Genomic DNA, 26,688 nt, shown 5'->3' on the forward strand with positions numbered 1-26,688 from the left:
ATTATTATCCTTGTCTACTTTACAGTGGAAGTAGTAGTCACGCTCATGTCAACTCAAGGGTCTCCATCCCTTCCCCTTTGGACATGGTGCACCTGGACCTGCCAGAGCTGGAGGCTGAGGACACGCTAGAGCTGCAGTTCCAGCAGCTGAGCCTGCCCCAGCTCTGCGTCTCCATCCTGGAGTGTGCCGTTCCTCTCTTAAGAACAGGTTGGTTGTGCTTGAAGTCAGAGTTCCTTTTGTATACTTTGTGTTTGTTTTGTCTATTTTCTAGGACTCTAATTTTTCTCGTTTTTGCTTTCTATCTGTCTTAGGACCTTTAAAATCTGGATTTACTTATCTTTTGGGGTACAAATTCCTAAGAACTTAGTAAGGTCTTTATTATCCCTTAATTAAACGTGGATGCCATGGAGCACCTTTCAGATAGAGTATCCCCTTCCATTGCTGGCCTTTTATTGCTCAGACTTCTGTTTGTGTGTGGCTATTTTAAAGGTAAGCACTGAAAAAACAATGCAACTGGAGTAAGTTAGAGAAGATGGATTGGCAGGAATAGACCAGAATAAAAAACTCTTTAGAAATTTTTTGAGTTGCTTTCAGTTGTTCACTCCTCCTACTCAGTTTTTACTTGAGCTATGAAACATGTTAAAAACCGTAACAGACCCAACACTGGATTTGTACCTTTGCAGTGATTTCTTTTTCTTAAAAAACAAAACAAAACTCAGAAAACCCAAACGTTCTGGAGTTACATTTTCTCTCAAATGTGCTGGGTAAGTTTGCAAAGATGTACTGCAGTGTACACTGGGATGTCGTTGTGATTTTAGTGGAGAGTGATAAGAAGGATAACAATATGGCCAGTGTCCAACAGAGCCTAGTAATCAAACAAGTCACCACGCATTGAGTACCTGCTGTGCTCGGCTTCCGGATGCGGTCGTGTGCACATTATTCTATGCGCTCCTCACACCAACCCATTTTATACATCCCTTAGTGGTAATTACTGCTCTTCTCCCTGTTTTACAATGAGGAAGCTGAGGTTTAGAGTGCTTTAGAAACTTATCCAAAGTCCAACAGTGAAGAACAGAGGCTTCAACTACGGGTCTGAGACCAAAGTCCATGCATTTTGCAAGGTGGAGAAAGGTTTGGAATAAATAATGATTTTTATTCTCTAAATATATACATTTTAAGTAGTTGATAAACTTGATAAACAGGTTTTGCTTTTTTTCGTTTATACTGGCTGAGTAAAAAAATCTATCCCATGCTGATGGTTCTTTAAGTCCTATGGCTATTTTTTGCCTGCTTGGAAGTGATAGGGACGAAGGCCGGAGGTAGGTGTATATTTGGGAACATGAACAATTTTTTTTATTCCGAAGAAAACTCTATACCTTAACTTCTCACTGACTGAAGAACTCTGCTTCCAGGAGTGAGGAATACATATTAATTCATGTACTAATAATGTGACATGAAGGAAGATCTGAACTTTGGCATCATCAAGTGTATATGTTTGTCTGCATGGTGTACTGAGCAGAACAGTTTTAGATTTAATGATTTTGCATTTAACCTTTTCTTAATTTGCTGTAAAAAGTCAGATTGATAATTATAGAGCTGTATCATGGTACATAAAATTTTCTAAATGTTCTCTTGCCCTTTTGTGGAAAATTATTGCATAATTTGCATTTGTTCAGTGTCGTAAGAGAATTTGCTCCAGCTGTTCTCATGAAACAATTAATCTAGACCCTTATGATCTGGTAGCTTGTTTTACTTTTATTCAGTAGAAATTGACCTTTGGTATGTGGGACAGGAAAGTCTTGATTGAACATTCACCTTACTTAGAATTATGGGTGGTGGAATTCCTTTGTTATTCTATCTCTGTGGAGAAGGGAGATTGCTCAGGTGGGTGTGACTCTGACAGCACAGTTTCCTCCGGAATGTTTTTAGAGTTTAAGGTGAGTGTAGGTTTCCCAGGCAACTCCTGTGTAGGAAATACTAATTCATGACAAGGCTTAAACCTTCTAGTCCTAAGTGGGAAATTTATTAGACTGCATCTTCTCAACTAAACCTGTGCTTTGTCACCTATTACATGTAACATGGATGGTCTCTGAATCTGAAAAGTTATTTTTATCTATCTCACAGTGCTTTTAGTTAGATTATTGTTATACTCTTCCTGAGTATCTTTCCCACTTAAAAGCACATTTGATTTTTTGTAGTTAAATAGTGTTATGATTGAAACAGAAGTCTAATGGTGATTGTATATTGTGACTTCCCTATTCGTCTCTTTTAAACAATTCTAAAAACATCAAAAAATAAAAAGAGAAATAGGAACTTGGGGGCATTAGCTAACCAGAGGATTGAGCAATATGATATTCAGCTTTATTTGAATTAACTTTATTTTTCTTCTCTCTCTCTCCTATTTGTATTCCTAGGTAGTAGACAGATGATAATAAGAGTTCTGGAATTGCTTGCAGAGGATATGGTACTTATTGGTGAAGCGATTTCAGCAGATATCTGGGATGACAGCAGTCTTTTTGCTATAGATATGGTGAGAATCAAGGTTTTCCTTGGATGTGGGTAATAATATTAGTATTTTATTTTATCTTGGTCCTTTTAAGCTGGTTTCATTGTCTCATTAGTCTTTGAAAACTTTCTTTGTTTTAGACACAATAGATCCCAGGCTTATTTTGTGTATAGTCTGGAATAGGCCATTTCTCCAGAGATTCTGGTTACTTCTAATGGGGGAAATGTATATCAAGACCCAAAACAGGCCATTAGGGCTGCTTGTAGTTACAGTGATATCATTCTTTCCCTTCAGTAATAGAACTAGGAAATCTGTATTTAAAAGAAACTCATGAATTCAGACTCTGCTACTTCTGAGCTTCAACTTGTATTTCTTTGCTTGGACTTCATTGTCCTTCATAGATTCTTAGCAACATCAACATAATTGCTTATTAGTTTTAACCTTCAGCATAAAGTAAGTAATTTCACAGTAGCAGTATTAGTATCACTGTGGTCAATAACTAATAAAGTTCAGGATTTTCTTGCAGTTCTTTTTGACTTAGACTAAATCTCACTAAGTATATAAAGTCAAAATTCTGTGCCTTAAAGTCACTCAAAAGAATTATTTTCTCTGTTACCAATTCAGTATATAGTTAGATTTTTGTTTCAATTTGTTTTCATTTTTGGGAATTGTTTTCTCTTCATAAAAACGTAACTCAGGGGTGTCTCCCTGCCATCCAGTTTTCTAGTTTATTTTTTCCATTTTTATTTTAGTTTTTGCAAATGTAAGAAAATAAGTACGTAGATTCTTATTCCCCCTCTCACATGTTACATAAAAGGTGGTATATCATATACAGTTTCATACCTTGTTTTTACAACGTAAGAGTAAATCCTGTATAGTAATTAGACTTATTGTTGTGACCATTATGTATAGAAATATTGAATCACTATGTTGTGTAAGTCAGTTATTCTTCAAAAACAAGCAAAGAAACGAACTCAGAGAAAAAAAGGATCAGATTTGTGATTAACAGAGGTGGGAAGTAGGGAGAGGGGGAATTGAAGGGAGGTGATCAAAGGTACAGATTTCCAGTTTTAAGATGAATAAGTACTAGGATGTAATGCACAACTGCTGTGTGTTATGTATGAAAGTTGCTAAGAGAGTGAATCCTGAGGGTCTCATCACAAGGAAAGGAAACTTTTTCTATCTCTCTAATTTTGTTTCTATATGAGATGATGGATGTTCACCAAACTTAACGTAGTCATCATTTCATGATGTATGTAAGTCAAATCGTTAAGCTCTGCACTTTAAACTTATACAGTGCTATATGTCAACTATATCTCAATAAAACTGGAAGAGAAAATAATGCATCCTGGATAGATGGATGGATATAAACGTAGGCATGGAGATTATTCCATGTTCATATGTGAAGATCTTCATTCTTTTTTACAGGCTGCGACTGCTTCACTGTGTATTTATTCACTCAATAAACACATTGATAGACATAATTGCTAACAAAAATGTGAAATGAGTAATGTGCGTTTTTTAAAATTAATTAATTTATTTTTGGCTGCGTTGGGTTTTTGTTGCCGTGCACGGGCTTTCTCTAGTTGTGGTGAGCGGGGGCTACTCTTCGTTGCATTGTGTGGGCTTCTCATTGCGGTGGCTTCTCTTGTTGCAGAGCACGGGCTCTATGGTGTGCAGGCTTCAGTAGTTGTGGCACGTGGGCTTCAGTAGTTGTGGTTCGCGGGCTCTAGAGTGCAGGCTCAGTAGTTGTGGCGCACGGGCTTAGTTGCTCCGTGGCATGTGGGATCTTCCCGGACCAGGGCTTGAACCTGTGTCCCCTGCATTGGCAGGCGGATTCTTAACCCCTGTGCCACCAGGGAAGCCCTCCCCCAATTTTTTTTATCTACACAAATCTTTTGAAAAGAAACACAACTGAAACATTTTACAGTAGGTGTAATATATTGTTTCAAGTCCTACAATTTATTTATAAAATAGGGATAATAGTTCTTATCTTAGTTTTTTGTTCATCCTTAAGGTTATCACATTATTCTGTAGTACTTTTAGAAGGTTTTCACATATTGAAGGTTTTCAACAAGTGAGTTTTCCTTGAGAAGTGTGAAGAATGTTTTATCAGTTGCTTCTTAAAATAGCTCAAGTTTCTTGGCCAGAACATTTATCTGTAAAAGTTAGTCATTCATTTTTAACTTTTGGCTGCTGATCTTTTATGATTCAATGAATTATTTTTACTTTAAAGGTTAAATCTGTTGTCCAAGTGCCAATTGGTATGTTAGAAATGTTAAATAGTACTGCTGGAAATTATATTTGACTTACTTATTTAAAAGAATAAATGCTTCCTAGGAAAAATCTCATCCCTTTGGGCTATATATTAATAGAAGCAGACAATTAAGTAGAATTCCTTAATGTCCCTACTTTTATGAGGTTTACACAGAAGGCAGAAGCATATTTTTGTCGTGTCATTAAAGGAACGAAGTAATAAGTGTTGACCAATTCAGTAATTAAATGCATGTAGATATGTAATCAATTCTCTAGATCTTTCCAAATAGTGCTAATAGCATTCATGTCTGGAATTCCATAACTCAGTTTATGTAAGCATAGTCAAAGAAATTTTTTCTCCATAAATTGGAATATTTTTATTTCAGTCGAAATAAATAAAAGAAAAAATATTTTCACTGAAATTATATTTTGTTAAAATAAAAAATTTTTTTGGTAAGCACTTGTAAAAGTTAGGATGACCTGAAGTATGTCATCCTTTTTTTGCCTACCTATGAAATTAAGTTTGTTTTTTCCTTATTCACATGGTAAGTTAGGTTCACGGGAGTAAGGCTCTTTTCCTCATGCCAGATAACCCCAGACTCTTGGGGCTGTTTTCTGTTCGTTTTTTGCCTTTCTTCTTTCTGTCACTGCTGTCACTCAGTGTCACGAAAAGCAGTGTTTTCTCCTTCTTTATGACTCATTCCTTCTAAACTCCCATCTGACCTGCTGTGAGCTGGTAACTTAGATTTCCAGGCATGTTGGAAGAATTGCTCGTTGAAGTTCAAGTGAAGCGGAGAGGATTATGAAAGTTTCTAGAGAGAAGGGCTTGGTATCCAGTAAGGGCTCAAGAAGGGGAATTGAACCAGATTGTGAATTTATAGTTGGCTGAGTGGAATCTCTAACTAGCATATGCTTTTCCTGCTACTGCCGCCGGTCCAGAGACAGGTGTTTTAGTTCACCAAACATTCTTTGATTGCTCATTATATGCTAGTGATAAACGGAATACTGCCTGCCGTATCAGTAAACAAAGGATGTCACAGTCATCAGTGATTGCAGCCACCTCCAATGGTGACCTGGTGAGCCGTGAGGAAACTCAGGAAGGGAAAGAATACCTGCCATCTAGCAGCCATCAGACTGCAATGATTTCAGTGAGCCCAGACTCTTGCATCTTCCCGTGCACAGAAAAACGCTAAATTCCTTAACTTGAGATATCTGGTTCTCTTTAATTAACAGTAATCTTTTGACATTCAGACTCCATGCCCTTTGTTACAAAACTCCCATGTATCCTGGCTCCCCACCTCGCCTCCATGGAGCAGTTCTCTCAGGGTTACTTGACATGTGGCCTCCTGGGCTTGAAGTCCTAAAAATTCCTGCTGAATAAAACATAACTCTCAACTTTTAGGTTGTGAATAAATTTTTAGTCAACCCTGGGCCCTGGGGGCGCAAGATGAATAAGCAGCAATTCTTTTCACTCTTGTGGGAGTTAGATAAAAAATTGACTGTATTCCGCATGCTGTACATTTCATCCCCATTCCTCATTTATTTTGAAATTTGCAGTTTGTACCTCTTAATCTCTCTCACCTATTTCACTCATTCCCCCCCCTCTTCCCCTCTGGCAGCTACCTGTTCGTTCTCTGTGTCTATGAGTCTGTTTCTGTTTTGAAGTTTGTTCATTTGTTTTTTAGATTCCAAATATAAGTGAAATCATATGTTTTTTGTCTTTATCTGCCTTATTTCACTTAGCATAATACTTTCTGGGTCCATCTGTGTTGTCACAACTGGCAATATTTCATTCTTTTTTATGGCTGATTAATATTCCATTGTATGTATATGTGTGTATGTGTTTGTGTACATATGTGCCACATCTTCTTTATCCATTCGTCTGTCGATGGTCACTTAGGTTGTTTCCATATCTTGGCTGTTGTAAATAGAGCTGCTCTAAACGTTGGGGGGCACGTCTCTTTGAACTGGTGTTTTCATTTTTTTTGGATATAAACCCAGGAGTGGAATTGTTGGATTATACAGTAATTCTCGTTTTAGTTTTTTGAGGAATCTCCATGCTTTTTTCTATGGCGGCTGCATCGATTTACATTCCCACCAACAGTGTACAGGGGATCCCTTTTCTCCACATCCTTGTCAACATTTGTATTAGTGGTCTTTTTGTTGATAGCCATTCTGATAGGTGTGAGGTGATATCTCACTGTTGTTCTGATTTGCATTTCTCTGACTAGTAATGTTGAGTATCTTCTCATGTGCCAAGGGTGCTTTGAAAACACTCCCAGCCGAGAATCTCGGGGAGGGCTTTGTGTAAATTGTGGCTGAGCTGAGTTTAAATTACGAATACGATTTGGCTAAGAAAGTAAAGGTAGGGCTTTTTGTCTGGCGGAGGGGAAGAGAATGATGGTGAGGAATGAATAGTGCTGATTGGTGGTCAAGGCTAGGGCTATTGGGAGGAGTGCAAGCAACCAGAGCATAAAACGTGAGGTGGATGTGGTGGGAGAGAGGCTGGAGGGTTCAGGTGGGGTCTGCTCACAGAAGGCTTTTGACGTGCTGCTAAGTAGTTTGGCTGTCATTCTGCAGGCAGGATGAGCTTGCTCTTAAACATAGAAGTGCCTGGTGAGACTTGCATGCAGAACAGTAATTGGCTGCCTTGTAGAAGGGGAGTGGGGAGTGTGAGGCTGGGAGCATATGGGGGAGAGTCACTTATTTCAGATGCTTTACGGAATCCAAAACCTGTTTTATATTGTGCAGATAGTGGAGATATTGTGTTTGCACTATAAATTCTGTTTTATTGGGAATATTTAGAATATTTTGTTCATCTGATATTTTAAGTCTGTAATTTTGTAAAAGCTTTGACTATCCTCTGAAAACTGGCTCTTTTTTTTTTTTCTGCATCAACTACTTTACAGCTGTTTAAATATCTTTAGCCCAGCAAATTAAAACTGTGGACCAGACAGTATTGTTTTAAAATCCTTTCTTTTCTTAAAACATTAAAAACGAAACACTGGGCTTCCCTGGTGGTGCATTGGTTGAGAGTCCGCCTGCCGATGCAGGGGATGCAGGTTCGTGCCCTGGTCCGGGAAGATCCCACATGCCGTGGAGCGGCTGGGCCCATGAGCCATGGCTGCCGAGCCTGCGCGTCCGGAGCCTGTGCTCCGCAACGGGAGAGGCCACAACAGTGAGAGGCCCGTGTACCGCAAAAAAAAAAAACAAAAAAAAAACACTTTTTTTTTTTTTTGGCTTGGAAGAAGTGTTGGAAATAGTAAAAGCTGCAAGACTGATTCTTACAGTATTTAATACTTCCTTTTTATACTATTTTGAGAAGTACGTCAATTCATCATTAGAATTAGCAAGGTTATTTGAAACAATTTCACAAGTAAATAGATTTTTACAAAAAGCCTTGCAATACTGAAGTCTTAAATGTGTTCATTGATTTAAATTGTAAATTGTCAAAGTTAGTCTTGAATAACAGAGATATGTTGTTTGTAGACGTAAAAAAGTATTTTAATGGAGAAGCACTGGGTGAAAAATTGCCTGTCCATGTAATAAGACTGTCACTGTGTTTCTAATTTGTTTTCTCTAGACCAGTGGTTATTAATATAAGTGCTATTAAAATTTTCTATTTTAATTTTGTAAGGGTGGCCCTACGTTTGGTTGAAATTTTTAACTTTTAGTTTTATTTCCGTGGGCTCAAAGAACATAGTCTTAAATATACATTGACCATTTTTTGCGATTAAGTAAATGGCTAGTTTTAGTCAGTGTTCCTTGGAAACTCGAGGAGTTGTAGTCTTTGAAATGTTCAAAGTTTATATCTGTTTAATTTATTAATTAAGGTAAAAAAGACTGAGTTAAAACCTTTAAATCCAACTTCACGTTTTGCTTCATATTTATGTTATTCAGACCACAATGACTCATTCATGTTGGGTCTTTACTCTCTATTATGCACTTCATCGATAGAAAATTACCTAATTTATCTAATTTTTTTGTTCTGAATTATTCATTATTTATATTTCATACATTTTTGTTCATATTTCACTACACTAGTTTTTTTTGAATTTTTGAATTTTATTTTATGTATTTTTTTATACAGCAGGTCCTTATTAGTCATCAGTTTTATACACATCAGTGTATACATGTCAATCCCAATCTCCCAGTTCATCCCACCACCACCCCCACCCCGCCACTTCCCCCCTTGGTGTCCATACGTTTGTTCTCTACATCTGTGTCTCTATTTCTGCCCTGCAAACTGGTTCATCTGTACCATTTTTCTAGGTTCCACATATATGAGCTAACATACGATACTTGTTTTTCTCTTTCTGACTTACTTCACTCTGTATGACAGTCTCTAGATCCATCCATGTCTCTACAAATGACCCAATTTCGTTCCTTTTTATGGCTGAGTAATATTCCATTGTATATATGGACCACATCTTCTTTATGCATTCGTCTGTCGATGGGCATTCAGGTTGCTTCCATGTCCTGGCAATTGTAAACAGTACTGCAGTGAACATTGGGGTGCATGTGTCTTTTTGAATTATGATTTTCTCTGGGTATATGCCCCATAGTGGGATTGCTGGGTCATATGGTCATTCTATATTTAGTTTTTTAAGGGACCTCCATACTGTTCTCCATAGTGGCTGTATCAATTTACATTCCCACCAACAGTGCAAGAGGGTTCCCTTTTCTCCACACCCTCTCCAGCATTTATTGTTTGTAGATTTTTTGATGATGCCCATTCTCACTGGTTGGTGTGAGGTGATACCTCATTGTAGTTTTGATTTGCACTTCCCTAATAATTAGTGACGTTGAGCATCCTTTCATGTGTTTGTTGGCAATCTGTATATCTTCTCTGGAGAAATGTCTGTTTAGGTCTTCTGCCCATTTTTGGATTGGGTTGTTTGTTTTATATTGAGCTACTTGAGCTGTTTATATATTTTGGAGATTAATCCTTTGTTGATTCATTTGCAAATATTTTCTCCCGTTCTGAGGGTTGTCTTTTCGTTTTGTTCGTAGTTTTCTTTGCTTTGCAAAAGCTTTTAAGTTTCATTAGGTCCTGTTTGTTTATTTTTGTTTTTATTTCCATTACTCTAGGAGGTGGGTCAAAAAGGATCTTGCTGTGATTTATGTCAAAGAGTGTTCTTCCTATGTTTTCCTCTAAGACTTTTCTAGTGTCCAGCCTTACATTTAGGTCTTTAATCCTTTTGAGTTTATTTTTGTGTATGGTGTTAGGGAGTGTTCTAATTTCATTCTTTTACATGTAGCTGTCCAGTTTTCCCAGCACCACTTCTTGAAGAGACTGTCTTTTCTCCATTTTATATCCTTGCCTCCTTTGTCATAGATTAGTTGACCATAGGTGCATGCGTTTATCTCTAGGCTTTCTATCTTGTACCATTTATCTATATTTCTGTTTTTGTGCCAGTACCCTATTTTCTTGATTACTGTAGCTTTGTAGTATAGTCTGAAGTCAGAGAGTCTGATTCCTCCAGCTCTGTTTTTCTTTCTCAAGATTGCTTTGGCTATTCGGAATCTTTTGTGTTTCCATACAAATTGTGAAATTTTTTGTTCTAGTTCTGTAAAAAATGCCATTGGTAGTGTGATAGGGATTGCACTGAATTTGTAGATTGCTTTTGGTAGTATGGTCATTTTCACAATGTTGATTCTTCCAATCCAAGAACGTGGTATATCTCTCTATCTGTTTGTGTCATCTTTGGTTTCTTTCATCAGTGTCTTATAGTTCTCTGAGTACAGTCTTTTACCTCCTTAGATAGGTTTATTCCTAGGTGTTTTATTCTTTTTTTTGCAGTGGTGAATGGGATTGTTTCCTTAATTTAGCTTTCACATTTTTCATCATTAGTATAGGAATGCAAGAGATTTCTGTGCATTAATTTTGTATCCTGCAACTTTACCAAATTTGTTGATTAGCTCTAGTAGTTTTCTGGTAGCATCTTTAGGATTCTCTATGTATAGTATCATGTAATCTGCAAACAGTGACAGTTTTACTTCTTCTTTTCCAATTTGTATACCTTTTATTTATTTTTCTTCTCTGATTGCTGTGACTAGGACTTCCAAAACTATGTTGAATATTAGTGGTGAGAGTGGACATCCTTGTCTTATTCCTGATCTTCGAAGAAATGCTTTCAGTTTTTCACCATTGAGGATGATGTCTGCTGTGGGTTTGTTGTATATGTTCTTTATTTTGTTGAGGTAGGTTCCCTCCATACCCCCTTTCTGGAGAGTTTTCATCATAAATGGGTGTTGATTTTGTCAGAAGTTTTTTCTACATCTATTGAGATGATCATATGGTTTTTATTCTTCAGTTTGTTAATATGGTGTATCACATTGATTGACTTGCATATATTGAAGAATCTTTGCATCCCTGGGATAAATCCCACTTGATCATGGTGTATGATCCTTTTAATGTGTTGTTGGATTCTGTTTGCTAGTATTTTGTTGAGGATTTTTGCATCTATATTCATCAGTGCTATTGGTCTGTAATTTTCTTTTTTTGTAGTATCTTTGTCTGGTTTGGGTATCAGGGTGATGGTGGCCTCATAGAAAGAGTTTGGGAGTGTTCCTTCCTCTGCAATTTTTTGGAAGAGTTTTAGAAGGATGGGTGTTAGCTCTTATCTAAATGTTTGATAGAATTCACCTGTGAAGCCATCTGGTCCTGGACTTTTTGTTTGTTGGAAGATTTTTAATCACAGTTTCGATTTCATTACTTATGATTGGTCTGTTCATATTTTCTATTTCTTCCTGTTTAGTCTTGGAAGGTTATTACCTTTCTAAGAGTTTGTCCATTTCTTCCAGGTTGTCCATTTTATTGGGATAGAGGTGCTTGTAGTAGTCTCTTAGGATGCTTTGTATTTTTGCGGTGTCTGTTGTAACATCTCCTTTTTCATTTCTAATATTACTGATTTGAGTCCTCTCCCTCTTTTTCTTGATGAGTCTGGCTAAAGGTTTATCAATTTTGTTTATCTTCTCAAAGAACCAACTTTTAGTTTTATTGATCTTTGCTATTGTTTTCTTTGTTTCTATTTCGTTTATTTCTGCTCTGATCTTTATGATTTCTTTCCTTCTACTAACTTTGGGTTTTGTTTGTACTTTCTCTAGTTCCTTTAGGTGTAAGGTTAGATTGTTTTTTTGAGATTTTTCTCACTACACTAATTTTTAACCTTTTATATACAAAGGTAATGTCTTTTTTGTATGTGTAGATTATTTTTGATTTTTACTTCAGTATGAAATCATATTTCACGTACAGGGAAATTTAACCTTTTTTAGTACAGTTATTATACTTGGTCTTCATGCAGAAGTCTTGCTACCTCTTTTGTTTCCTTTTTTTTTTTTACTCTATAGATTTTTTTATCTTCCTTTTACTTCTGTAGTGATTTGGGAAGTATCATAGTTTTAATGTTATTTGTGTTTATCTTTAAATTTTTCAAATGATCCATGTAAGTAACAAAAAAATGTTTACTCCTTTATATAATTGTTTAAATTTTGTAAAATATACATAACATGAAATTTACCATTTAACTCTTTTTGAGTGTATAATTCAGTGGCATTAGGCACACTCACATTGCTGTACAATTGTCACCATTATCGGTCTCCAAAACTTTTTCATCATCTCAGAGTGAAACTCCACACCCACTAAACAATAACTCCCCACTCTCCTCTTCCCCCAGTCCCTGATAACCACTATTCTACCTTGTTTCTTTATGAATTTGTATATTTTAGGTGCCTCATATAAGAGGAATCATACAGTACTTGTCTTTTTGTATCTGGCTTATTTTACTTAACATAATGTTTTCAAGAGTCATCTTGTTGTAGCATGTGTCAAAATGTCATTCCCTTTTAAGGCTGAATATTTCATTGTATGTATACCAGCTACTGCATATTGTTTATCCATTCATATGTTGATAGACACATTTCTACCTTTTGGCTGTTGTGAATAATGTTGCTGTGAACATTGATGTACAAAATAAGTGTTTGAAATCCCTGCTTTCGATTCTTTTGGCCATATACTCAGAAGTGACATTGCTGGATCATGTGGTAATTCTATGTTTAATGTTTTGAGGAACTGCCATACTATTTCCACAGTGACTGAACCTTTTACATTTCCACCAGCAATGCACAGGTGCTCCAGTTTCTCCACATCCTTGTCAACATTTGTTATTTCCTATTATTTTTGATAATGTCCATCCTAATGGATGTGAAGTGTATCTCTTGTGGCTTTGATACTTTATGTAACTTTTATAGGCCCCATGTCTTTTAGTTTTATTTTGTGTTTATCCTTGAATTAAAAAATTTCTGACACACATTATATTTTTGTCTTTAGTTTACTGGTAATTTCTCATTTTAATTTTCATAAATTTTCCATGGAAAGTTGAGAGTGAGAACCCCAGTGCTTTTTTTGTTCTACCCTTTTTCTGATACTGTCCTTTCAGCAGCTAGTTTATAGGGTTATGTCAACATATCTAGGATATATTTTGGTCTATGTTGTTATTACTTGCCAGTTAGTCTACTGTATTTTAGTTTTCATGTTTTATGCATACCTTTCAATTTAAAAGATATAACTTCTATTTAAGTAGTAAGGTATCTAGAAATTCATGATGGTGGAACATTTGCTCTGAAACCACCTTATTACCTGAAGAGAGATTATACAATTTAATATTGCATTGTTTTTTAATTATTTGACTTCCCCTGTTTCATTTCTTTAGTAACTTTGGGATCACTTTGAGGGCAGGGATCATGTCTCTTGAATTAATGCATTTTCCCCCATATACCTGCCACTGTGTTAAGCATACACTAAGTCCAATAAATATTGGATGAGAGATTTACATGCAGTGTTCAAAGTTGGAACAATTAAGCACTAGAAACTAGGAGGAACTAATGGATCATTAAGTTTTTGTATTTTGTTTATTTTTATTTATTATTAGTTAGAATTCATATTAAATACTTAAAAATTGTTAGCTTTTTAAAAAATTTAGGTATACTTATCATTCTTTCCTATCGTTAAAAGTATCTCAGCATGTATTGGTTATTCTTATAGGGAGGAATACATTTATATTATTTAATGATAACATTTTATATTGTTCTCCATGATATTTCTATATGAGCCCCTAAAATTGATTGTTTTCTTCTGTTTTGTGTTTAAATGTTTGCAGAAAAAGAAACTGCTCATGGTGTTGGGGTCCCTTGGAGACAGCATGTGCTACCATAAAAGCAACATCAGTTTGGAACAACCAGAGGCGGTGCTGGTGCACCACAGGATGGCCTTTGTCAGCATTTCGCTGTTTGCAGTCCGACTGCTGCAGACGCTTCTCCCTGTTGAAAAGGTAAGGCAGGTAGCGTGGCTTTGTTGTAGTTTACTGGGTGTTACAATCACTGTTCTGTTGTAAATTCCTTCTGATCATTTCATGGTATACAAAGATTATATTGGAAATGCAGAAATTGAGAAATGGCTAACATTTTTTATTAGTTTTGACAAATGATAGAAAAAAATACTAATTTTTTAAGATAACTTTTAAAAACTGTGGTGTAATATGTTGAGAAAGGTGCACAGTTCAGTGCATTTTTACTAAGTGAATATATCTGTGTTTAGAAAGTGACCACCCCCCAAAACATGAAGTAGAACATGACCAGCCTTTCAAGGCCGCTTCCCGTTGCTTAACCTCTCCTCTCCCCACCCCTGCAAGCTAAACTCCTTTCTGACTTCTGTCACCATAGAGGGGTTTTTCTGTTTTTGAGCTTTATATAAATAGATGTATAAAGTATGTAATTGCTCAAGATTTTTTTTTTTGAGATTCATTTTTGTTGTTGCTTGTAGCAGTTGTTTGTTAATTTTTATTGCAAAATACTATTCCATTATGTGACTGTATGTTAAAGGTGATTTTAATAGGTGTAAACATTTCTTTTAAATCATCTTATTGACTGTACTTTAAAGTGGAGGTTATATCTCTGAATTTGAACGTTGGTGGTAAAAATATCTCAAATGACTCATATGCAAGTGTTGTGTAGTGAACTTATTGCAAAAAGAAAGGTGTAGCATCGTGCTTAACTGAAGGTATGGGAAAAATTACTGCAGCTAAAGAACCATTTCCTGTGCATTTTGTTGTCCTTTGTTATAGCCACTTGCCCTTTTGCTCCGTAGAATTTTGCAGAGCATGTAGTCTAAACTCCATTTTTTTTTTTTTTTTGCGGTACGTGGGCCTCTCACTGTTGTGGCCTCTCCTGTTGCGGAGCACAGGCTCCGGACACGCAGGCTCAGCGGCCATGGCTCACGGGCCCAGCCCCTCCGTGGCATGTGGGATCTTCCTGGACCAGGGCACGAACCCATATCCCCTGCATCGGCAGGCAGACTCTCAACCACTGCGCCACCAGGGAAGCCCTAAACTCCAGTTTTTAATAACACATATGCAATATATGCAAAATAGTATCAGGTCATCTGGAAAAATAAGACTAGAACATTAAATTTTAAATATAGTATTTTCCTTCAGGGAAAATAACATTTCTGTTAATTTTAATTTTTAACTTTTTTATTAATTGTTATGTTTCTGAATAACACTCTGTGTTAAAGAGTGATAATTTTCCAAGGCATAAACATTATAAATTGAAGAATTTCAGTCATATAAGACTGGAATTGCATTTAAAATATAGGTGTCTCAACTTTACATGATAATGTTATATAACTGAAAAATTAGTAGTGCTACAATAACTTGTTACTAAGTATTACAAATGATCAATCTATGTATAGGTTGAGGTATTTTTGGAAAAGTTACTTGTCAGTTGTACCGTAGAGCTTATTTATTGCTTTTTTGATTATAGAGTTTTTTTCATCTATATGCTTATTTGGGCAGGAATCAAAATAGAAGCCAATAATTTATTCTATTTGACTTACTTTAGTGTTAGAATAATGTAAAGCCAACTCTCCATGTCTTTTTTTAAGGTAGCTATTTTTTGTTTTTGAAGGCAAATCAGTATCTGTCATTTTGGGGAGCTCTTTTAAATATGTAGCTTGGAACTTCATTAGAACAGTAAGTGGGCTCATGGAAGAGATTGTAATTAAGGTATCAGCTTATAGATGGTTATAACTGCTTTGATTGCTTAACTAAGAACTTTAAAATGAGATCTAAACAAACATGCTCTTCCTTCAGTTTATATGAATGCAAGGCTATGCTGCCCTCTGCCTGTTGCTGGCCCACCAAACATAGAAGTGGAATTTGGACTCTGAAACTTTCTACCTGAAAAGTGGCTTTTAAATGTTTGAGTTGCCACCTACCAAATATGTAATTTTGAAGTTGGAAAATGATATAGTATGAATCTATGTAGAGATTTCCTGAATTTGAATGTTTTGACAAAATGCCCTGAAGACCTTTTCTGAAATTGATAATTGCTGATTTTAAATGAATTTGGAGAATACCCATGTATAGGTTAAAATGATGCATTGGTAAATGTTATTACCAATGTTATAAATTAAAGTTAAAAGTGTTCTGGTTGGGTAAATCAAATTGGGAAGACAAATGAAGTTAACTTCATATGGGGGAACCATCTGGGAAATAAGAGCTAAAAATACTGGTCCTGTGCCAGAAGCAAGATCCCAGAGCATCCTAGGAACCCCTGTGACCCTTTCTCAGCCAAGCAGACTGAAGGTAAGGAAGAATTTATACCACAGGATTTTGACTTTTTTAGTGAGGTATATAAAATCTAATAATTGGGTGTAGCTGATTGATTCAGAGCAGCATTTCTCAAAGTGTAATGTGCACCCAGATCACTCAGAGATCTTGTTAATCCGATCTTGCATGTTCTGGTCTGTAAGGTCTGGATAGGGCCTAAGAATCCGTACTTCTGACAGGCCATGCCAGGATAACGCCCTGGCTGCTCTGAGTGGCAGGTTTAGAGGAAACAGTATTATACCCCTCCTCCTCTAGCACGCACGAGATGACGATGTTGACTCTTTTCTAATACTGGTAATGGCTTTCCACTGAAATGTCATCACTTTTAGTCCCAACTGACACGAGACTAATGCTTATGTATGTAGGACCACCGTCTTCAGTCTGGGGTGTAAACTGTGATGGGTCCATTGGCCATGCAAGGATTAAACGTATGACCTTACCTTGGTGCTTTGAGTTGCTGAGAGGAGTTTCAGATGTAGGTATGCAGAGTGAAAATGTCAGAATTCCTTAATGATGGGATGAAAAGAGGAAAGAAAGGAAATCAGTACTTATTGAATGTGATATGCCAGACATCTGCCCAGTGCTTATTTAATCCTCACATCAGCTATTCTTATTTTTCTGCCTAGAGTCAGAGAAAGCGCCTTTAAACTAAAACACAGTGCCTTTGGAGTTAGACCCACTAGGATTTACTATCTTAGCGCAGAGCCCCACTCACTGAGTCTCCTTTGCTAATTCCTCTCTATCTTCCTAACCTCTTAAAGGGGTGGAACCCCAGGACTGGCCCTGGCCCTCATGAGATACCATCCCATTTTGGTCTTTAAGTGCCATCTATTTGCGGACACCTCCCAAACTTATATTTTCAGACAACACGTGTCACCTGAACCACAAACTCATAAGTATATATCCAATATCCTTTTTGACATCTTCACTTGACAGCTGATATCTCCGACTGAACATGCCCCAAGCCTTACTTCCCTGCACAAATGTGTTCTTCCTCTAGTCTTCCCTAGCTCAGTAAATGGCACCTTCATTCTAGTTGATTGTTGATCAGGAAAAAACCTTAGAGTCATCCTTGATTCCTGTCTTTCACACACACTTAGATCCAATCCCTAAGCAAAATGTGTTATTTCTCCTTTGAACGTCTATCCAGAACCTGAACACTTCTCACCACTCCCACTGCTGCTACCTGAGTTTAAGCCACCATCCTGTCTCGCCTGGATTATTGCAGTAACCTCCTCCTTGGTCTCTCAGCTTCCACCCTTGCTCTTTTCCATCTGTTCTCTCCAGACTCATCCTGAGGCTTGCTCAAAACCTTCCAATGCTCCTTCTGAGGACACGTCCTTATAATGACCCAAGGCCTTACCTGATCTGGCACCACTGCCCCCTGACTCCATCCCTCAGCACTAGCTCCAGTGGCCTCCTTGCTGTCAAATATACTCTGTGTCCGAGCCTCTGTACTTGCTGTTCCCTCTTCTGTGAGTGCTTTTCCCTCAGATATCCACTCCTCCAGTTCTCTGCTTAGATGTTACCTTATCAGAGAGGCCTTCCTCTGCTTCCACCTGTAACTTCTCTATTCTTCTCCATCTTTCCTATCCCCTGTTTTTAAAATTTTCTTAGCACTCCTAGCCACACTGGACAAGTATGGTTTACTCTATGCTTTCTCCACTGGAGTGTTAACTTCGTGAGGGCAGAGGTTCTGTTTTATTTCCTGCTGTGTCCCTAGCATCTGGAATGGTGCCTGGCCTACGGTAGGGGCCCAGTGAGTATTTGCTGAGTGAGCAAAGAATTGGTGACTAGGTAATTTAGTTTCTCGCTCTCTCTTTTTTCCCCACTAGGAGAGTTCTTTACAGAATAAGAGAAATTTCTCTCGACTTTATAATAGCTGCTGTCTTAATAGTTGTTTTTTTTTTCATGCTTAGTAACGTAAAATTTTGATTCCTTTAGCTTTTGATATTCATTTGGCAACTGTATTTCATTTAAAAGCATTGTTTAGGGCTTCCCTGGTGGCACAGTGGTTAAGAATCCGCCTGCCAGTGAAGGGGACACGGGTTCAAGCCCTGGTCTGGGAGGATCCCACATGCCGGGGAGCAGCTAAGTCCGTGTGCCACAACTACTGAGCCCACCTGCCACAACCGCTGAAACCCATGTGCCTAGAGACCATGCTTTGCAACAAGAGAAGCCACCACAATGAGAAGCCTGTGCACCGCAACGAAGAGTAGCCCCTGCTTGATGCAACTAAAGAAAGCCCACGTGCAGCAAAGAAAACCTAATGCAGCCAAAAATAAATTAAAAATAATAAAGAACAGTAATTCTAAAAAAAAAAAAAGCATTGTTTAGCAGATTTAGTTCTTAGACGTTCAGGCAGTTAATGATTATCCTTAAAATAGGTTATCCATGAAAAAATTATGACCAAACCTACTTTAATAAAGGCAGCATTTCAGCCGTAGTAGTAAACCCTGCCAAATGGTTTTCTCTGAACATTGAATTTTCAGGCCTTTTCATTTTCATAATCCATGCATAAAATCCTATTACAAAGCTAGAATCATTAAAAGAAACAAAACCCAGCAAAGGGTTTTTTTAGTCTTAAATCAATTGATTTAAGTTATAAAACATACACTATTTCATTTGGGCCCCTTGATTTTATACTAATTAAAGGTCAGTCTTTTGTGAGTGTTCTAGAACTATTTTAAATATGTTGAATTTCTCCTTTCACCTCTAAAACAAACAAAACCAAATAAAAATTAATTTCTGTTCGAATCAGTCTATAGCTGTACTTGATTTAGTGATACTCAATTCAATATGTAGTTAATAAGCCTTAGGCTGTATCCTCAGGGGTTTATTGCATTTTTCTGGAGATTTGTGTGCACCTGCACGAAAAACTTAGAGAAAAAGGCCTGGTACCTTCAGTTCAGTAGCAGAGGCATAAACGAGGTGTGGGCCCAGAGGGAGAGCAGTTCTGGGTGTTGATGTGGGGAAGAGGAGGTATCCTGAATCCCAGGCTTTGGGAAGGAGTTGAAATTTGGACTTGGGATATTTTGGGCAGAGAAAAATTGCAGTGAACCTAGGTGTAGATAAATGATGTGTTGGGGAATAGAATTTTCTTTGGAAAAGCATAGACTTTGTGATAGAGAATTACTAAAAATGTTCAACTACATTAATATTATAGTTTACTATATTTATCTAAAAATGGTTAATTTTTTTTTTTTAATTTATCAAGGCAAGCCACTTTTTACCAGAGCCTATGTCAGCAGCATTATTTCTAGTTTCTTTGGACATGCCTGTTTCTTTGGAATATCCAAATATTCATGAAGCTGTTGTGGCCTATTTGGAACAGCTGAATTCTGAAAACTACAGTATTTATAAACGAACTGCAGAGGCTGTTTATTCACTTGAGTGTACCTGTAACTTCCTGTCTGATGTTGGGAAGGAGGTAAAAAGTTTTGTTAATATCTCTTTAAAATTCCTTTGATAAAATATTTAGAAAATTTAACCTATAGTTTTCAAATTGATGGACATTTAACAGTTGAATTCTTAGGGGTAGGATCCATTGTTACTGAATGTCCCAATTATAAGATTAAAGTAAGGGTATGATTTATATAAAAGTAAAATGGAGATTTAGATTAATGAATGGTATACATGAGACCAGTGGTTTAAAAAACAACAATAATTATTATCAATATCTTTATTAGTGAGTTCCTCTTTGAAGTGGCTTACTGTGGGTGAACAGAGTGACAATTGATGTAAACAATTATAAGGGCCATTTTAGTGCTTATTTGTAGACACATTTTTTCCCTTTATAGACCTTTATGTATTCACAGAAAGAGCCTGATTTTTTATTAAATAAAGCCATGAACTAGATTGTAAGGTAGTAGGATGACTTTCAATACCATGTTATAGCAATAATTATGTATTTGTTATTTATCCCTTTTAGGATATTATTTAGTATGTTATCAATTAAAGGGTTAATGAGTCTTAAAATAGACATTGACTACAATAGTTGTTTACTGTTTGAAAATACCAAAATGGGTCCTGAAGATCTTGAAAAATTAGGAGCAAAATTTTATTCCATTTGGCCCCTACAGGGGAGTTTTTTGAACTTCATATTTTAAATTTTCCTTATTTACCCACTATTGTTTATTTTTATTTTCTTTTCCCCACATCTTTATGCCACTGTATCTTGTCTCCTCCATGATAGAATTTTGAACTGCCTTTTATTTGAATTATTTCTGTGGCATTCTGCATGGTCAGTTAATCACCCAGGTATTGATCACCCCCTATTTTCCCTAGAACCAATCAGGATGTTAGAAGTGGGAGGTGGATCTTAAAATACATGAGTCCTGCCTTGAGCTGCAGTTGGTAGGGGGATAAGGCCACAACTGAGCAGTCAAAGAACCATGCGACTCAGAGGTAAATAACATAAAGTCTTAAGCGGCGTTGAGTTAGGCATTTTCCCCACATTTTTCCTCCTAGGCTGACGTTTTTGGTTTGCTTGTTGAGCAGGTTGACTTAAGCGAATGTGAACAGTCTCAGGGCCTCTGGATGATCTAATTTCTTGAAGCTGCTTTGTTAGCTGTTGAGAATTTTATTGTACATGACCTTGACATTTACTGTTCCATTCTCTTCTTTTTTTAGGGAGAGAAGAATCTCTTAGAATTAGTGGAGCTGGCAGACCAAGCCTTACATAGCTTTTCCTATCATCAGCATTTCCCCCTAATAAAGGAAATCATCTGTATTTGTTCAAAGATGTAATATTTTTTTTCTTAATATGATTATATTATTATAGGTTTTGTGTGTGTGTGTGTGTGTAAGTTTAGGAGCAATGAAAATGAAACTTGTCTTAAATCTGTTATTTTTTAGTTTAAACTGCTTTTATATGTTTTGACCTTTAAACTGTATATATATAGTAGCATTAGGACAGTTAACTGTTTTATTCAAGAGTAAGCTTTAAAAATGTCATGGCTATAATCAACAAGAATTATCCTTGGATTTTTATACATTTGTTTTGGTGTCTTTCCAAACAAGTATTCAAGCACATTTGTTTATTTATCTTTAACATTTTAATTAATAACTTGAATTGAGGATTTTTTAAATGTAAATTTCATTATTCCTACCTTTTATATGGATTTTTGAAAAGCATCATGCATTGGTTAATTTCTTTGGGGGACATTGGAACAGATTTTTCTTTAAAACTTAGTATTTTCATTGCTTTTGGAAAGAGTAAATTCCATGGTGATAAATATCCATTAAATATGGGATTTATTTTTCTTTCTGTCTATCTATCTATCTATCTGTCAATCATCTCACATAATTACCTTTTTTTTTGTGGTGAGAACATTGAAGATCTACTCTCTTAACACATATCAAGTATACAGTACAGCATTATTAACCATAGTCACCAGAACTACCTATCCTGCATAACTGAAACTTTGTACCCTTTGACCAACATCTCTGCATTTCCTCCAGCCCCTGGCAACCACCAATTCTGCTCTCTGCTTCTAAGAGTTTTAGATTCCACATATAAGTTAGATCATGCAGTATTTGTTTTTCTGTACCCTGGCTTATGCCACTTAGCATGTCCTTCAGCTTCATCCATATTGTCACAAATGATAAGATTTCCTTCTTTTTTAAGGCTGAATAATATTCCATTATATATATATTATATATATATAATATATATATATACACATACACATACATACCACATTTTTTAAAATCCATTCATCTATCAACTGACACATTGTTTTCATGTATTGGCTATTGTGAATAATTCTGGAATGAATATGGGAGTACATATATCTGTTTGAGGTACTGATTTCATTTTCTTTGGTTACATACCTAAAAGTGGAATTGCTGGGTCATATGGTAAATCTGTTTTTATTTTTTTGAGGAACCTCCATACTGTTTTCCATAATGGTTGTACCATTTTACAGTCTAAATATAGGTTTCTAAAGACATTTTGTTGTTTTGTATTCTTTAAGAGAGAATATTCCCTGCCTTGAAACAAATAAATGCTTGAGTAAATATTAATTCTGGGTTAAACAAGATCTCAGTTGTAGGAACTGGAGTAGGAAGAAACCCCTTTCTCTGTGCTTTTTAGTCTCATGTTTAGTACCTTACTTGCCTTAGATGTCTTGTATGTTTACCTTTTTACCAGCTGGAAATCTGCACAGGCCAGTCCGTTATTACAAGGAGAAAGTCAGAAGGTGTTTCTACGTATGTTGTCTCACCCTTTGCCACAAGTGAAAGTTAAAACTTACCACTGTTGTCTGGAAATTGTTAAGGTAGGTTTTTTTGGTTTTTTTTGGGGAGCATGAACAGTGGATTTTCTGATTATAACTCCAAAATTAAATTACTTGACCTTTTGGATATGATATAAGAGTTATTACCATAAAAATAGATGGTAGTTATTAGTCAACTCTTAAGAAATTTATACTATTGAATTCCCTTAGTAAGTCTAGCGACTGAATTGCCTTATTAGCAGTTTTAATAAGAATTACATTTATGTTGTGTTATTTAATGATGGAAAAATTGTAAGGAAAAGTTGACTTCTATCAAGTATTCAAAGGTGATTTCTATGCTCAGGAAAAGTTTTAGCTTATTATGGCTTAAATTTTATAGTTTCAGATCTGTTTTCTTAGTAATATTCTTCTTTTATTTCCTGCATTTTTAAATTATAAAATATTTCAGCATAGAATAGTACATAAATATTAACTATTTCAATATTGAAAAGAGTACTGTACATAGGACAGTATAGAAAAATATATATATTCCTGTTTACTCTTGAAATGTCCTCTTGTATTCAGTACTCTTATAAGTACTATCTAGATATAATGTTTACATTTTGCCATTTTTTACTTATGATCCTTTTTTTCAGAGAAATAAAAATATTAGTTATAACTGAAGCTTCTTTCTTTTCTCTTTCCCTTTTTTTATGCCACCAAGATAACCACTCTTACAAAGTTTTTGTTTTTCCTTCCCATGCATATGTTTTATATATGCATATCTCTATAAATCATTACTGTTTTTGTCTCTTTAAAAAAGTATATAATTTCATACCGTACACATTTTTGCTGCCTGTTCTTTTCCTTTAATAGTAAGGTTTAAGATCTACCTAGTGGATTCATCTTAACTGCTCTTTACTTTGAATATACTTTCTTCTACTTATTGGTAAGTATTTAGGTTCAGTCTGCTTTTTGCTGAGCTACGTTTTTCAGTATTTTCAATGACAGTCTGTAACTGATAGTGCGTGTGTTTGAAGATGTCTGGATTTCACCTTACTCTTGAATGATAGATTAGCTGGAATTGTAGAATTCTGTAGAATTCTATAGAGTTCTAGATTGAGTGCCATTTTTCCTCAGCACTTCACCAGTACTACTTTGCTCTTGGTAGGCTTTTATCATTGTGGAGAAGGCTGCTGTCAGTTAAATTATAATTTCTTTGTATTTTTTTTCTTCTAGTTGCTTTTAAGATCTTTTCCTTAGCTCTGGAGTTCTGCAGTTTCATTACAATGTAACTTTGTATACACTTTTTTTTTTTAATGTATCTTTTTTAGCATGCTTCAGTTTGAAAACTCATGTCTGCCTTCACTTCTGGATAATTCTCAGTCATTATTGTTTCCCTTATCTTTGCTGTTCTCTCCAAGTGGAACTCTCATTAGATCATGGTAGATCTTCTTATTTTACCCTTTGTGTCATTTAAGCCCTCTTTTATATTTGATCTTTTTTTGTTCTGTTTGGATAGAATTGCTCAGTACTGTCATTCAGTACACTAATTCTTTGCTCAACGATGTCTAATTTGCTTTTTAAAAATTGTGGTAAAATACACATAACGTAAAATTTACCATTTTAACCATTTTTAAGTTTTTGGTGGCATTAAGTGCATTCACATTGTGCAATCGTCAACATTATCCATCTCTAGAACTTTTCCATCTTCCTAAATTGAAACTCTGTACCCATTAAAAAATAACTCGCTATTACCCTCCAACCCCCCCAGATCCTGACAACCGCCATTCTACTTTCTGAATTTGACTGTTCTAGGTACCTCATACTTGTGGAATCATATAATTGTCTTTTTTGTGTCTGGTTTATATCACTTAGCATCCATGTTTAGTCTATATCAGAGTTGCATTCCTTTTTAAGGATGAATAATGTTCTGTTGTATATATACCACACTTTATTACCCGTTCATGTGTTAGTGGACATTTGGGTTGTTTCCACCTTTTGGCTACTGTGAACAGTGCTTCAGGTATACAAATATACCTGCTTCAGTTTCTACTTTCAGTTTTTTTGGGTGCATATCCAGAGTGGAATTTGTGCTAATTTTGTCGAAGAGATGATACAGAGTCATTACTTATATGCAGGTGCATCACTGCGTTGATAAGAAAAATCCCACATATATGTTGTCCTCCCCCTCACCCAGAAACTTAAGTCTGTTTTGATTTGAATTTTCTCTTTGTCAAACCTCAGTAAGCAAAATACAGATCCCTTAGGATAAGTTTATGGTGTTGTTTATTTCCTTTATGTCTGTTATTATGAACAACTTTAAAAGATTATGGTTGTCTCAGCAGTTTGGTTATTTAATTTGTCAACACCACTCTTGTTGGCTGAAAGAAATGTAATAGGTATCTCATGCAAACTCAGAAACCGTTAGTTAAGAGAATCTTTTTTTGTGTTCTGCCGGTTTAAAGAAAAGTTTCAGTGACATAAGTACTAAAATTGGATTTGAATTATAAACAGAAGAAAGAGGAATGCTTTGGAAAAATCACTGTCACTAATTTTTAAAAACTTTTTGTATTATTTTGCAGGAATGTTTAGGTGTCCATAATGTCAGTAAACCTGTGTCTTCCCTTTGTAATGGAATTCATTTTCTACTTCACCCAAAAGTTCTGTATGAAATCTCTGCGTTTGGTATTCAAGAGCCCAAAAATGAGGTATGGCATGTTAGAAGGAAGTACAAAAGACTACTCTGATTCTTTAGATACTCAGCTAAATCAAGATAATATTCTAATGTCACAAGGTAGTATGAGAAACTAAAAAGAAACTTGTCTTTGATGTATGGGTTCAGTTAAGTTGTTGTTTAACTAAAAAGAAATGTTAAAAAAAAATGAGGCTCAAAATACAGGACATACTTGTTCTCAGAGAATTCAGATCAAACTGTTAACTTAAGTTTTTCATGTTAGGTGTAGGAATGATGCAGTAGTTATAATAAGCAGAGTATTTCCTTAAGGAACATTTTTATTCAATGGAAAAACATACTTTAAAGGTTAAAAAAAAAAAGGAAATCATTAAGGGGGAAGGACTGGTTGAGAACAGAATGTAAGATCATGCTGTGGAAATAGGAACGTTTGAAGGAAGAGATGCTAATTACCTTTCCAGATTTTATGAAGTATTACAGGTATGTAAGATGACTTAACAGGCCACCTCCTCTTGGATTGTTTCCCCCGTATTGTTGAGCAGGTGAATGCCACTGCCAAGGCCATCCTGATGCATCTGCTGCAGGGGCGACTGAGGATGACAGCACTGACCTGGAACAAGTTTATCGAGTCCCTGTGTCCTGTCATCCCAGTGCTACAGGTACTCTGTGCTCACCTGCTTACGCTACCGTTTCTCTTTAGTGAGTGTGATTGAGTTAAACGCACGCAAGCAGTAGAACCATCATGCTGTGGGAGAAATGAAGTGAAGCCACGAAGGTGCTGTGGATAAGGGAACAGGAAGTGGGCGGCTGTCTTGTTTCTGGCAGAAGGTTAAAGCAGGCTAGCGAATTTGTCTGTGTACACCGGGTGGGAGGTTAAGAAGTGAGGCGCAGGCATTTAGCATTGACTGTGAAAAATAGAGCTCAGCCTTATATAAAGGCTTTTAGCCAAAGCTAACAGTGCTTTCTAAACAGACTTTATGTAATGAAACTGGCTTCATGAGTTCTATCTGTGCATATATGGATTAGCCTGATACTTTGATTAATGAACTCTTAGAAACAAAGCTTTTTTAGCAGTCCTTCTGGGCTTAGGTAAGGAGGGAGGTAAGTGCAGGGCCTTCCCTCCCTTGCATGAGAAGGTGGAGATGGGAAACACCATCATAGGAACAGTCCTCTTAGAAGAGAGAGCTGGGCCTCAGGCCCTGCCGCTTGCACAGCTCAGTTCCTTGCAGGCGCACCGGCAGCACTCCACCTTTGTAGTGAGGGCACAGGTCTGAAGATCTGGGAGGGGCCTCATCTAGGGGCAGTGCCACTACTAGAATCTTGGAAAGTAGAAAAATTAGCAAG

At 36.3% G+C, this 26,688-nt stretch overlaps 1 protein-coding gene across 3 annotated transcripts in view; it reads left to right on the forward strand.

Moving 5' to 3' along the window:
* RTTN (rotatin) overlaps positions 1–26,688 on the forward strand; it is a 165,827-nt gene that overhangs the window by 13,910 nt on the left and 125,229 nt on the right. For all 3 annotated transcript variants that reach the window (XM_032603244.1, XM_032603246.1, XM_032603245.1), the window contains exons 9-16: positions 26–207; positions 2,415–2,530; positions 13,924–14,094; positions 19,649–19,861; positions 21,064–21,176; positions 22,586–22,712; positions 25,235–25,360; positions 25,887–26,003. In XM_032603244.1, coding sequence (XP_032459135.1) covers positions 26–207; positions 2,415–2,530; positions 13,924–14,094; positions 19,649–19,861; positions 21,064–21,176; positions 22,586–22,712; positions 25,235–25,360; positions 25,887–26,003 — 1,165 coding nt within the window. The remainder of the gene's footprint in view (positions 1–25; positions 208–2,414; positions 2,531–13,923; positions 14,095–19,648; positions 19,862–21,063; positions 21,177–22,585; positions 22,713–25,234; positions 25,361–25,886; positions 26,004–26,688) is intronic.

Source organism: Phocoena sinus, chromosome 14 (genome assembly GCF_008692025.1).
Source record: "Phocoena sinus isolate mPhoSin1 chromosome 14, mPhoSin1.pri, whole genome shotgun sequence".
Classification (NCBI taxonomy): Eukaryota; Metazoa; Chordata; class Mammalia; order Artiodactyla; family Phocoenidae; genus Phocoena; species Phocoena sinus.